Here is a 14,797-nt window from a genome sequence, read left to right on the forward strand (position 1 = left end):
ATTTGCTGGGATCTATCTTTTTCCTTGGATATACACATTGTTTTGGTAAGTGAATTCTTGAAAATCAGACTTTAACCATTGTCAACCATTGTTAATGAACAGAACATAACTAACTTTATACTTCATGTATATGGTACATGTATCTTCAAGTAGTGCTTTTCCAAAAGAGGTATACCAAACCCGCTACAAGTAAAAAATGAAAGTTGTTTTCATACCTTTATTTTTTTTTACGTTACATCAAAATAAGAAGTATTTATGTCACTGCTAAAGCAAATGTTATGGTGCCATACTTAATACTAAATTGTGTGCAAGTTATTTAACGATACATGTCGACATGCGAGATAAATATCTTGACATGCAAGATAATTGTGTAAACACGAAACACAACTGTTAACAGGCAAGACAATTGGAATTAAACCAAAAAGATGTAAAATTTATACTTATGAATTAAGATAGTTTGCCAATAAACTAAAAACGCCTGCACCAGTGTAACTGCTTATACCTTTGGTATTTCAACACGTGTGAGATGATGTCCGTAAGCTATAATTGAATGTTATATGATAAATAATTATTGATAAAAAAATTAAAAACCTACTTTTATTTTCGATAAACGAGCCAGTAATAGCAAAAATGAAAGTAAGGTGGTGGACACGCCTTGGCGGATCCAAGTCAGTGGGAGTTTGCATAAAAATATATGCTTACCATGAAATAATACTGAATGATTACAAAGTGAATATATTTACTGGGAATTAATTACAATATACATAATGGTTAAGATTTGACATACATTGAATTAATAAAATAAAGCAATTCGTTTCTTGAATGCTCGATTTTAGTTTTGAAATAGAACTTTCCAGAACGGGTTAACCAAGAACGCAGGTTGACTAATTAACGTTACGGTGAATATTCAGTATATTAGAACGATTCATCAAGCATTACTGGCAGATATCGTGGGTTGGACATCTATTGATAATATAAAAAGTTAATAAAAAAGATGAAACAATTTGATGCGATTTTAATTTTGATGGAAAGAACCTTCCAGAATGGGGTGCCTCAGAACGCGGGTTGACCAATTAATGTCATGGCGGAAAGTGTAGGGCGAGTCAACCATCGAACATATACTTTGGATCTGACAACTTAGGTTTAAAATATCGAAATAAATCTGCATACGCTATCGTTTTTAATTTCATATATTTTTATAGCATGACAGACTGGTAGAGTATTAAAACCTTTTACATTAATTTGTAAATTATGAACAGTCTAGATGAATAGATGATGTACATGTACGCATAAAACGGGGAAGTTGAAGGGGGGGGGGGTGACCCCCTCCCCAGATTTTGTTTAAAACAGGTTTTTTTTTATCCGAAATAGGACAGAGGTATACATAAGAGTGAAATTTGAGGATATACGACGCACTTAATACACACTCATGTGTAAAAAAGAAAAAAAAACCCAGAGTTCATCATTTTAAGCATTATTGCTAGCACTCTCGAGCTTATTGCTAGCGCTCTCGAGCGCTAGCAACTACGTTAGTATTTTTCACTGGAGTACGCATGCTCGACTCCACATTAGGGGATTCTGGGACTACTACTGTAGATAAACTGTACCATTTGAATTTCGTTTTATCATCTTCACATAAAGTTTTTTGTTTATTGTAAATGTCAAAAAGTAACAGTATCTTAGGTATTATAATGCAAAGTTATTCTAAATATATTATAATAAATAGCTAGTTTTATCTTAAATTTCCGGAAGGCTCGGAAAACAACCTCGGATATATGTTTTCCGAGCATGCCGGAAAGGCCCGAGAAGATACGATTGTTTTAAAACAGCACCAATGGTTCTTGAAAATTTTCACCTTGAAATTGAAATTACAGTAGATACATAATGATTAAGGCACAGTCAATGAGCTATGCCATTGCCGATGTGAAGCCCACTCTAGATTCAGAACCCCACTCCAGCCCGGCACAATTCTAATACACAACTGTGCCTTCCTATTGTTAATTAATCGATTCAGAAATTTAAACTAATGTTTAGAAATCTGCTTCTAAGTTTTATGATGGCTACAGCGCTAGCTCACCAATCTTTTTTAAAAGATAAGCTTGTTTAACTACGTAAGTCTTTTTCACTGGAATACGCATGCTCGACTGCATAGTAGGGGATTCTGGGAATATCGTACTACTATAAATAAACTGTTCCATTTGAATTTCGTTTTATCATCTTCACATGAAGTTTTGTGTTTCATTGTAAATGTCAAAATGTAACGGTAGCTTAGGTCTTATAATGCAAGGTTATTTTAAATATTACATGTATAATTAAAAGCTTGTCTAATCTTGAATTCCTTCAAGCTTGAAAAAACCTCGGATATGTTTTCCGAGCTTGCCGGAAAGGCCCGAGAATATACGATTGTTACAATGGTTCTTGAAAATTTTCACATCGAAATTGAAATTACAGTAGTTATATAATGATTAAGACACAGTCAATAAGCCATTGCCGATGTGAAGCCCACTCTAGAATCACAAATCTAAATTCTAATCGATTCAGAAATTTAAATCAATATTTTAGAAATCTGCTTTTGTGTTTTATGATGGCTACAGCGCTAGCTCAGCAATCTTTTTAAAAAGATAGCTTGTTTTAGTATCATATTATAAGCAAAGAGTTAATTCCCGCGCTTGCGCGGGATATTATATAGTATCTAATGAATATCAAATGTCACCCACATGCATGTGACTCCCAACATGCTAGATGCTACTTGTTCATGTTTACATGCGGGAGAAATATGCAACTTATATATGCTGACATGCAGCTTATTTATGTTGACATGTAACTTTTTTCTGCTGAGTGAAATACTAATTACTTCTGTTGACATGCAACTAAGTCATGTTTACATGCAACTTATTCGTAAATTTAACTATACTTTCTTTCAAATCAAACAACATGCCAGCATATACAAGTTGCATGTCTAGATAAATGAATATCATCTAGCATGTTGGAAGTCACTTGCGCGCGATATTTTTTGGTATTTTTAACCGGGTTTTCCAACGGAAAAATCCGGTTATTAAAATGGTGAAAATGGCGGGCGGGCGGGCGGCTGCCAAAAGGGTACCCTCATTGTTCGGATAACTCCTCCTACAGTTCTCAAGATAGGAAGTTGTTCTTTTGCAGATCAATTGTACATATATCAGAGGTATGCATATTGCTAGGATTTTGATTTCTGATAATTTATCGAAAAAATACCAGCTTTTGACTTAGTCATTTTTTGGCAAAATATTGCATATAGGGTACCTTCATTGTACGGATAACTCCTCCTACAGTTCTCAAGATAGGGAGTTGTTCTTTTGCAGATCAATTGTACATATATCAGAGGTGTGCATATTGCTAGGATTTTGATTTCCAATAATAAATCGAAAAAATACCAGCTTTTGAACTTAGTCATTATTTGGCAAAATATGGTATAAAGCTAAGGGTACCTTCATTGTACCGATAACTCCTACAGTTCTCGAGATAGGAAGTTGTTCTTTTGCAGATGAATTGTACATATATCAGAGGTGTGCATATTGCTAGGATTTTGATTTCTGATAATATATCGAAAAAATACCAGCTTTTGAACTTAGTCATTTTTTGGCAAAATGTTGCATATAGGGTTCTTCATTTCACTGAATACGGGTTGACATGAATTATGGATACAGTTCACATAAAAGAAAACCCGGTTTGCTGTCACATTGACAGCTTTTCACTTGTTTAAAATTCTTTTTCTGATTGCCATTTCCTTGTATGTCAACATAGTTGTGTTGCAAGCTAACATATTTATCTCGCATGTCGATATATTTGACAGAAAGATAACTTCCACAAAAGGGGGAAAAGTAAAGTGTAATGATTACTGATATCGAGTCAATCCTATGTGATGCAGTGCTAAACTTCCTGACGGAGGTACACCGAGAATTCCTTTATGCCTCACGTGAAATTCGTGTGAAAAGAACACTCACGGGAAACTCACGCGAAATGAAGTTCACGAGATATAAAATTGTATTTATTTTTAGAACTTTGTCATTTATTAATTCCATTCATGTCGGGTTCCTTGAGAAAATAATTCAAAATCTTTAAAGTTAATTAACTGGAACGTAAAATGCATACATAATTTTGAAATCAATCTAAAAGATTTAATGTTCTTATGACAACTAGTGTTCAGATCGAGATCAAGTTAAATCAAGTGTTTTTCTAGGTGGTAGATTATTTTTACTGTTCTGTACGTGTTAACATAAATTGATTATATCCGATACTTAACTCTCTCTGTCTCTCTTGAGAGATCTAGAGCAATATTTCAACAACATGTTATCTTCTGACTTTTGTTTTTAGGAAAGTATTAATAATCTTAATATCGTTTTCTAGTCACAGAATATATGAACATTTATAACTCTGTACCGAGTTTTTGCTTTCACCACTTTTTGCTTGATATTTCGATAATAATAAATACCTTTGTGCTCAAACTACGTTCATCCACTAATATGAAAAATGTCCAGATTATCCGTTTTGAAACGCCCCCTCTACCGCTTCAGGTTTCAAATCTCCGTAAGTTTGTTTTCGTTCCTGTGAACTTTTATGAGTGAAAAAGGATAATTGTTCCATGAAGATATCTTGGATATATTCCCTTTTATCGATTTCAACTGTATTTCTTTCACAGGTATGTGTATTTTTATTAAAAATCATTAAAAAGTGATGGAAGCAATAACTAGGGAAAGACTATGGTGTTTATCTACCTAACACTATCTATATAATAACCGTGGGTTGCCCCGAACTCACCTATACATCTTCATATGTAGCTGTCAGCTTCTGGAATGATCTGCACGAGCGGATTCCCGCCCTTTGACGTCATGGCTACTAGGTAGCTCGTACTAGAAATGGTTCCACGAACACCACACTCCCCTCCGTCTTCTTTCTGGGGAGCCAGTCCCACCTACAGGTGGGACCACCGATCTTCAGGGGGGCAATCACGCCCATCCCAGCAACAGCCGGGATAACATGAAAGGGAACCTGGTCCCACCTACAGGGGGGGCCCACAATCAGAGTGGCGCTCCAACGCCCATCCCAGCAACAGCCGGGATAAAAATCAGCCGGGCGGCCAAGGCCATATCAAGCTGGCCTCCGCCCGTAGGGGTGATGGTAGCTCACCCTTCCACTCCTGGAGGATCAGGATGTGCAACCTGCGAGCTCCAGGGTAGCCCCGCGGCATCTCCGCCAAAACGTACCCCCCGGTCAGGGCTCCAGGAGGGGGACGAGGGTACTCCGGGTTGGGGGCGAAACTTGCTCCTGCTCCCGGGCGCCAGGGCTCCCAAAGAACTAGGGAGCTCTCACTCTGCTCCGGAATGGGAACCTCCCCCACCTGGGGGGCATCCCTCCTTTGACTGGCCTCATCATCATCCGGACGGGGGTCAGGTTGGCCCAGGAGGTGTCGGGGTGGAGTGGCATCCCCATTGCTTGCGGCTGGTGGGTCGACGACCACTCCCCTAACCGTCGGGGCAGGAACGGGAGGGACAACCAGGTACCGCAGCCCATAGCGATACAAGGGGTGCCCGGCAATGGTCTCGTCCGAAAACAGGGCCCGGTAAGCCCTGCGTAACGCCGGGCTCAACCGGGCGACAAGGTATACCTGCACCCTCCAGTGCAGCAGCAGGGCAGGGTGGAGCACGCCCCACAGGCGGTAAACGCGGGGCGGGCTCTCCTGCACAAAATGGCACAAACTGTCCATGGCGTCTCTCAAGTCCCTTGGAACACCTGCACTAGGTTCCCGGAAAACCTGGAAGGTGGGCACACTTTGCACTAGGTCAGTCAAGGTGGCCCAGCTTCCAATGAGATGGTCCGTCAGCCACTCGCACACCCTCAATCTCATAGAGGTGGCCTCATCCCCCAAAGGCACAGACCTACGGAACACAGGGTGGAGGTGGTGGAGGGTCACATGGTCCTTCAGCTTGTGCGTCCTCTCTGGACAGTTGGGGAAGGGGCAGGAAGAGAGAGGTGACCGCCTCCTGTGGTGAAGTGGGCCGTCTCCTGAGTGGGCGGGACCTCTGGCACCATGTTCCTCATCGTCAGGCGGTGATGGCGGCTCCACAGGGGGGCCAGCCATCAGGTTTCCTACGTCTCCGGGTTGGGAGGGACCTCTTGCACCCGGTTCCTCGTCATCAGGCTGCGATGGCGGCTCCTCAGGGGGGCCTGCCATCGGTGCCCTTTCATACCTCCACTCCCGGCGGGAGGAGGCGCAATCTTCGTCACTATTGGAATCTCTCTCAGTCTCCCGCATCATCCCGTACCAGTAGAAATGCTCTCTCAGCCGGGCCTAAGTGCGCTCGATACCTTGGTGTCCAGCCGCCGGTACATCGTGGCAGAGTCGCAGAACCTCTCTCCTCAGCTCTATGGGGACGACCAGAACTTTCCTTTTCTCTCCCCCCTCATCTATTTCTTTCCAAAGGACCCCATCGTTGTCCAACCGCAACAAACCCCTGTTGATATAGTAATGTTTGACAGTTGGACTGGCTAGGAACAATTTGCCTTCCTCTGGCTCCACATCTCCCTGCAGCCAATCCAAGATTAGACTAAGCTCTGGGTCGCTTAACTGGCTACGGCTCATCTCCTCGGGGCTGAGGCCCACCAAGGAAGGCGGGCCAACCAAGCCCTCAGAGGAAATTCCCATGACACAGGCAAACTGGGGGTGATGACTTATCTGGATCTGAGACTGGCATGGGCCATCTGAACTACTCTGACCCTCACAGTCGTCTTCACTGATCCGGCCCAGAAGCTTCTGGGAGACATAGTCCAGTGCTGCCTCGCTGACAGAGGGCTGGGCTTCTTCTCGGTCACCTATGACGGGGCTCTGATCCTCTGTAGGGCTAGATTCTTCCCCCAACAAGGGGGAATATGTCCCGCTACCAGGCCTAGCTAGAGGGGCCACATCATCAACTTCTTCCGCAAAAGCCATCCAGGACTGGTGGGCTCTAGTACACGTTGGGCAGCCACCACAAGGCAAATCACTGAGGTTAACGGTGAAATCCACCCCCCTACACCTGGATGGGGGTGGCGGTCTGGACAGTGCGTCGGCGTTCACATGGCGCCTACCCGGTCTATGCTGGATCACCATATCGTACTGACTAAGTTCCTCGAGCCAGCGAGCAAGCTGATCTTGAGGGTACTTGAAGTTGAGCAACCAAATAAGGCTATGGTGATCCGTGCGAACGATGAATTTACGACCAAGCAAGTAATGTCTGTACATGCGCGTAAATCTGACAACTGCTAGGAGCTCCTTCCGGGTAGTGCAATACCTCCTCTGTTCTGCTGACAGGCTGAGACTACCGTAGGCTATCGGCTTTTCTTGCCCGTCCTGGATCTGTGAGAGCTCGGCACCTATCGCCTCCGCTGACGCGTCAGTGTCCAGTACAAACTCGCCCTCCGCAGTAGGGAGGGCAAGGACTGGAGGTGAAGTGAGAGCTTTCCGGAGGGCCTCAAAAGCAGTCCGCTGCTCTGGTCCCCATACAAAAGGTTTCTTCCCGGTGACACTGTACAACGGTTGGGCAATCTGGGCAAAGCCGGCAATGAATCCCCTGTGGTAGTTGGCAAAGCCGAGGAACCGCTCAACATCCTTCACCGTGGCAGGCGTCGTCCAGTCCTTAACAGCCTCTATGTACTCATCCCCCATCTCTATTCCGGTCCCGCTCACCTGTCTCCCCAAGAACTCTACACGTCTACGGAACAGCTCGCATTTCTTGGGCTTAAACTTTAAGTCGTATTCACGGAAGCGCTGAAACACTGTCCTCAGATTGGCTAGGTGATCCTCAAAGTCACGCCCAAGCACCAAGGCATCGTCCAGGAATGCCAGGACTATACTCCATGTAAGCCCCCGCAGAACTAAGTTCATGGCTCGGGAAAAGGTTGCCGGAGCATTACACAAACCGAAACCCATCCGCCGGAACTCGAACAGGCCATATCGGGTGACGAAGGCAGTCTTCTTCCGGTCCTTAGGGCTTATCATAACTTGATGGAAAGCGGAGTTTGCATCCAGCTTAGAGAACCAAATGTTCCCTGACAAAGTGTCTAAACACTCGTCGATCAATGGGAGAGGGAATACATCCTTCCTGGTAACGTTGTTCAGCCTGCGGTAGTCCAGGCACCATCGGACTTGTCCATCCTTCTTACGGATGAGCACCGGCGCTGATGCCCACTCAGACATAGAGGGCTGAATCACTCCAGCGTCCAGCATTTTCTTCAGATGCGCCTCTTCTTCATCTACAAAGAACGCTGGTGTACGCCGCATCCTCTCCTTGATAGGGGCCGCACTGCCAGTATCGATCTCATGCTCTAGAGCAGTAAAGTTTCCAAAGTCAAACTCGCTCTGGGCAAATACATCCTGATATTCTGACAACAATTCAGCGAGCATGGACTGCTCCTCCTCACTCAGCTCTGCAGAGGATCGATCCAGCAGGTCCTGCAAATGGGCGGGCACCTTAGGGTGGGATCTCCCCGGCTCACCCTCAGCTAAACTCCGGGCCGCTCTTCTAGGGCAGGGCGCAGGCACATGCAAATCAGCCTCAACTGCCTCTCCCAAGAAGCTCCCCTCCTTCAGAGTAATATCCTTTTCCGAGGCGTTCACCAGGCAAGCCATAGAGGCATCTCCAGCAGCATGGTAAGTATGGGGCATAAGCAACGCCTCTGACAACTTCTCTATACCCGGAATGGTCATGAATTCAGACAGACTCCTGTCCAGCTTGAAGGGGCACAATACAGCTGAGCCGGCACGAACGCAGACCTCGCGCACTAGCGTCATGCGAGCAACGCTCTCCGTCTCACCTCTACCATAGGTCATCTGCATCTCTTCCCCACATAAGTTTATCACCCCGAGCTCAGGTCAATCTTGGCTTTGTGTTCCCATAGGATGTCCATTCCCAACAACATCCTGTCCTTAAGAGGGGCCACATAGAGATCCACCTGCTGAGTGTGCTGGCCCACACCAAGGTCAAATGGGCCAGCAACAAATCCCTGGAGAAGAGCTCCACTTCCGGCTTGCAGCAAAGTGACCTGTCTCTTAATAGGGGGCCTTGACTCCAAATTGTCATAGAACTTCCTCCCGAGTACACTCACTTCTGCCCCGGTATCCACCACAGCTTCAATGGGGGCTCCCTGGATCCTCAGCTTTATGGTAAATGCAGTCCGTGGGCAAAGCTGGCTTACTGTGACACACAACTCCCCCTCCATAGGGACTGCCTGTGGGTTCGGAGGCATCCGACTTCCATCCTTGCTGTTTCCAGGGGGTCCGGACTCTGAGGTCGTATCCTCCCTCGGCGGCTCCTGCAGCTCCAGACTGTGGTCTACTGGAGTCAGGATCTCATCAATAGGAACCGGAGGTTCCTCCTCTTTGGTCAGCAGCTCCTCCTCAGGAAAGGGTTCAGGTATGGGTTGATTCCTGAAACGCACTCCGAATCCACCACGCCGCTTGGAATGCTTAAGGCAGGAGCGACGGGTTTCCCCTGACTGACCAAACTCTGGCTTCACACTCTGCAGGTCCTCTTGACTGTCGTCTGTTCTCTGTCTCTCCAACCCAACATCGCGGTCAGGCGTCAGCGTACGCAGTCCTTGGTGGCTGGTTGTCTCTTCCTCCCCTGCCGCTATATCTGGATCCTCCACGACCCATATCCTCTCGGTGTCCACCACGGTATTGAGGGGGCGGTCCCCACCCGCACCAGCACCTGCTTCAGTCCTCCTCCCTACATTGGTGGGGCACTCCCTCCGGAAGTACCCGACCTCACCACATTTAAAACATTGGCTAGCTCGGGGTGCCACCGGCCCTCCTTGTGGAGGAGGTGGCGGTGACGGAGACATCGGGTCTGCTTGGGCTATACTACTCTCCCTTAAGGCATTCTCCAACTGCTGCAGGCGGCTCTTGAGTTCCTTAATCTTATTCTCCCCTTCACCAACCTTATGGCTATCTTCAGCTACCTTGTCCTTATCCGCCATGGCCCTAACCGCCTCCCGCTTAGGCTTGGGGGGTCTGCTCTGACGCAAATGCTGGAAGTACTGCATGCGGTCGACAGCTTCCTCCACAGTCTTGGGTTGGCCATCCAAAGCGTACAAACCCGCCTCCCGGTCCTCAGCTCCATAACACAGACGTGGTATAGCCTGGGTATGAACATCCGGTAGCTGGGGGAATGCACGAGTAGCCAAAGTGAGCACTCTGTCAGACCACTGTCGCAGGGACTCACCACTATTCTGGGTCGCTGATTGGAAATTAAGTTGATGAGTGAGGTCTGGTGCCGATGAGCCAAAGCGCTTGTCGAACTTCCGGAGTATTTCGCTGAACCTCAGGCGGGGGGTAGTCTCCAGCATCAAGGTGTAAATACTCACTGGCCGGGCCCTCCAGGAAGAAACAGAATTGATCATGTTGCTCGGTCTCATTCCACTGTTGGCTGCGCGAGAGGCGAACAAACTTATGGAGGAAGGCTTTCCAGTTGGACTTGCCATCATAGCGGAGATCCTTATATCTAGGTCTATTCCGGACGGTCGGGTGGCTAGAACTGGCTGGTACTGCGGTATAGTCTTGAGGATTGTACTGCATCGCAGGCAGCTGCACATCTCCAGGTGAGCCATAGGTCGCGACGGGCGTCTGCAAAAACTCGGGGACCCCACGAGACACTGCGGATGACCGCGCGTACTCCGGGGGTGCGTGAGACGTTGCGGATAACCGCGCGTATCCATGGGGACTGCAAGAGGCAGCGGGAGTCCGCGCGTAACTTGCATGGGGATGAGGGCGCGCTGCGGATAACCGCACATGTTCATGGGGATGGTGAGACGCTGCGGAGTCCGCGCGTGACTTGCATGGGGAGGTACATCCCTAGCCGGGGGCTCATATTCATGGGGTACTGGGACATATGTATGGTCACCCAGGGGATGGGGTTCCCCAGACAAGGACTCATGATACTGTGGCTGGACTTGCGCTATTCTACCTCCCTCTCCCCCAGGATTGTTGGGCTGGGAGGAGAGAGGAGGCAACAGGTGTTGGGACCGCATAACCTGTAAAATACTGGTGGCGTCCTGACATTGCCCCCCCCCCCCTGCGCAGTTAAATACTGTTCATCCCGGGGCTCATGCACATGCGCAAACCAAAGGATCCCTGTGAGGTATGAACCAAGGACTCCTGGACCCTAGTGGCAAGGTATTCCCCCCCAGGGGGAGGATGGCGAGGCACCCCATGAGGGGGCCTACTACCTGACATTGAGTTACTATTCCCAGGGGCAGGGGTAGGCTGAGCAAGTGAAGCTTGGGGTTGAAAATCAACAATCTGGGGTGCATGTGGCAAATCCACAAGCTGCCCTTGGCTTACATTAGCAGGGTCCTGGGGATGGGTGGTGGAACTAGTAGGGCAATAGCTACAGGGCTGGGGTGTGGGCTGGTATGCAGGCCTGACAGGCCCGCCGGGCATGGGGTTGGAGGGGGAAGGGGTGATGGGGGAATCCAGGTCTAGCAGGTGGGGTCTCAGGTCCCCCTGAACATGAGGCGGGTGCAGCGGGGTGACTCCAATGGTATCCTCAGGCCCTCGGTCGACAGGAACATCCCTAACAGTTGGGTCACACTGACGGGTAAGGGCCACATGGGAACGACGTGACATGGGGACCCCTACATAATCGCTGGGCGGGACAAATTCCCTATAACCAACTGGTGAACTGCATCTAACCGAAGACCCGGGGGACACCCCCGGCTGAATACTACTGGCTGGCCCAGGCACAACAGAGTGTGCCACAGTGACCTCTGGCTCCCTTACTGTACCCTGCCAAACCCCCCTCCCACACTGGGGATAGCCTGCCTGCCCCCCTGGAAAGCGGTATGGGCCGGCAGCCTGACCTACCCTAACAGTGCTCGGAGCACAGTAACCCATATCACCCGGAGTTCTAAAACCGACATTATCTGGGCCATGATGTCTGCCACTAATATACCCAAACTCCTCATCGGGAGTTAAAGTGTCGTCTAACCCCAAGGCTTGCAAAGCCTCTTCAAACGAAACATTCATGACGAGCGAATGGTGCAATACACAAAAATGTTCGAAGTCAAAATCAACACAGACTATGCGAGAAAATGCAAAAATATGTGCTAAATGCAAAAAACAATACCTATCAACAATGCAATAAAACTTGAAACGAAAAAACTATGCACAAAATATGCAAAGGTGAAAGTAAATTCACGAATTAAACCTACAGTCCTAAGCACGTGGCGGGCCCCCAAAATGGCGGCTATACCCGTATATCTAAAAAAAAACGAAAACGCCTAATAAACAGCTTTGACACTTTGCAGGAAAAAACATTTTCCTGTCTAATATATACCGTGAGTTCAGGGCCGCGAGTTGGGCGCCAATATGGTGTTTATCTACCTAACACTATCTATATAATAACCGTGGGTTGCCCCGAACTCACCTATACATCTTCATATGTCAGCTTCTGGAATGATCTGCACGAGCGGATTCCCGCCCTTTGACGTCATGGCTACTAGGTAGCTCGTACTAGAAATGGTTCCACGAACACCACAAGACTATAGTATATCCTTTTGAATGGGATTGCCTGTTTCGTAGGGATGTAAAATTACCGAAATAGAAATTAGTGACATGGCGCTACCACAACCGATTGCGAAATTGGATTAAAAATGAATTCCATGTACACAAGTTTTATGATGAACACCATTTATATCAATTCGAATAGCGGAAAAACTTTTCTCCCTTCAGTGTGTTTGTCAATGAGTAGCCTAGGAGATGTTATCCGGTCGCAGATTAAATTTTAAACTCGAAATTTGCTACTCGTTAATGAATGCATATAACCACAAATGGGATCATGAAAAGCTTGCAACTCTGCTGAATCTTTAGGGACTGTGTGTAACTTGGAGGCTCTTGACAAATTCTCTGTGAGAAGTGATAGAAAAAACCATAGTCTGATTGGCTGAAAAACTTGTTTGAAAGTAACATTACATAAAAGAAAGGCGCATGCATGTGCACGCAATGTACTCAGTCGTATTTAAGACACGAGTCCTACACTCCTAAATCCTACACTCTCGAAATATTTACAGTTACAGATTATCTTTTGTAAAGATGAATTTTGACTTATAGAATAACCCTAAAACTAGGCTCAAAATTCTTTTACGGAATGAGAGATTTACTGTCATTCTAAAATCGAAAATCTACAAATATAATAGTGTCTGCTTATTTGTTTGGAAAAATATTCAAAATTATACATAACCGTTTTTCACCAAAATAATTAATCGATTTATTTTTTATTATCGTCGTTCTTTGTGTGAGAGTAAATTTGCCAATAAAGAGCGCCCACTGAAAGTGCTGAGATTTGCAGGAAATTAAAAAATTCCATAGTTCTCTTGTACAGAACTATGAAAATGCGACCTGAACTGTGTGCAGTAATTGTCGGTTAACTTTTGATCGGTTGAACTTAATGTTAGGGTAAATAAATGTTTTTTATCCAATTTCTAGAATGGAAAGAATAATTAAATTCCTACTGTCCTTTACAAAAATTGAGTTTCATTAATATCCAAATTTGTACATGGCAATTTTATAATACGAAGAAAATCAAATTCAATGCAATCACGAACACCTTGATTTTTTCCAAGGCACTACGCCCACAGTATCCAATTTTCAAGGATGAATGGGTGACTGTAAACGTACATGTATTACATTTGACTGTGTATTCTTTATAGCGTTTATGGTTGAAAACCATTTCGGCATTAATCAAGTACATCTCTAAATGCAATTCATATACAAGTACCTGTATAAGAATAGACATGTATTCAAAAATACGATAATTTAGACACTTGTTGAAAATTATATTTTGCCCAATACCGTACACGTTAGATATAAATACTCAGTACTCCTCAATTGATATTTATCCATAAATAAATAATTAAAATCATTTATACGAACTTTTACCCGTAATTTAAAATACGCATTTCTTTAAAAGAGCTTTTACTTTTAATGTAGTGTTATTCTACCTTGTTTTGTTTGTTTGGGATTTTTTTTGGGGGGGAGGGGGGGGGGGGGCTGTTGATGTTTTAGAATTATGGAAAAGTTATCACCCGCCTTAACAGAAATATGCCTTATAAATTTTGGATAGGACTTAGTCATTTGGAAGCCGAAACCCATATTTTTCATTATCACATCAAAAAGTACGTGTGTACAGATCACTGAACTTTAAGTCAAGTACGAGTTGTTTATCCGACTTGCTAAAGTTTCTTGTTCATTCCGAAAAGATTTTTTTTCATGTAATTAATTCCATGTAGCTATATCGATTTATCATGCATTGTATATGTAACTATTGTCATTCATTGCGAAGGTGTTATAGTGTTGGGTAGTATACATGTACATTGTACTTACTGTACGTGTATATACGTATAAATGGTTAGCTAAACTAAACACCACTTTCATGCTATCGTTATTGTTTCTTATTTTAAATTTAATTCAACTCATTGCTGTTGTAGCTTGCGTCAATCCTGTTATTATTTTCATGTGTATAACTTTTTAATCAATTTGCTCAGTATTAAAAATTGAGAGAAAAAAAAAACTATTAGCACGCAATGACAATATTAATTTGCGCCATTTTACAAGTGCTTTGATTTTCGGTGGGATGTAGCGAACTATAGTTTGCTCAGCAAAACAAGCTGTCAAATAATGATAGCCATTTTATCTGAATCGCTACGAAAAACTCATTACTTATTCGCACGTTTTTATATATCTATGACATCAAACATTTAAACTTTTCTTTCTTATTCTTATGCA

General features: G+C 45.1%; 1 protein-coding gene across 1 annotated transcript in view; it reads left to right on the forward strand.

Moving 5' to 3' along the window:
• Window positions 1-2: 2 nt before the first annotated feature.
• Window positions 3-14,797, forward strand: part of LOC128174452 (receptor-type tyrosine-protein phosphatase T-like) — a gene marked incomplete at its 5' end in the record, with an annotated part of 106,381 nt that continues 91,586 nt past the window's right edge. Inside the window, one exon of the mRNA XM_052840008.1 lies at window positions 3-45. Within this exon, the coding sequence (XP_052695968.1) occupies window positions 3-45 (43 nt within the window). The remainder of the gene's footprint in view (window positions 46-14,797) is intronic.

Source organism: Crassostrea angulata, chromosome 2 (genome assembly GCF_025612915.1).
Source record: "Crassostrea angulata isolate pt1a10 chromosome 2, ASM2561291v2, whole genome shotgun sequence".
NCBI lineage: Eukaryota > Metazoa > Mollusca > Bivalvia > Ostreida > Ostreidae > Magallana > Magallana angulata.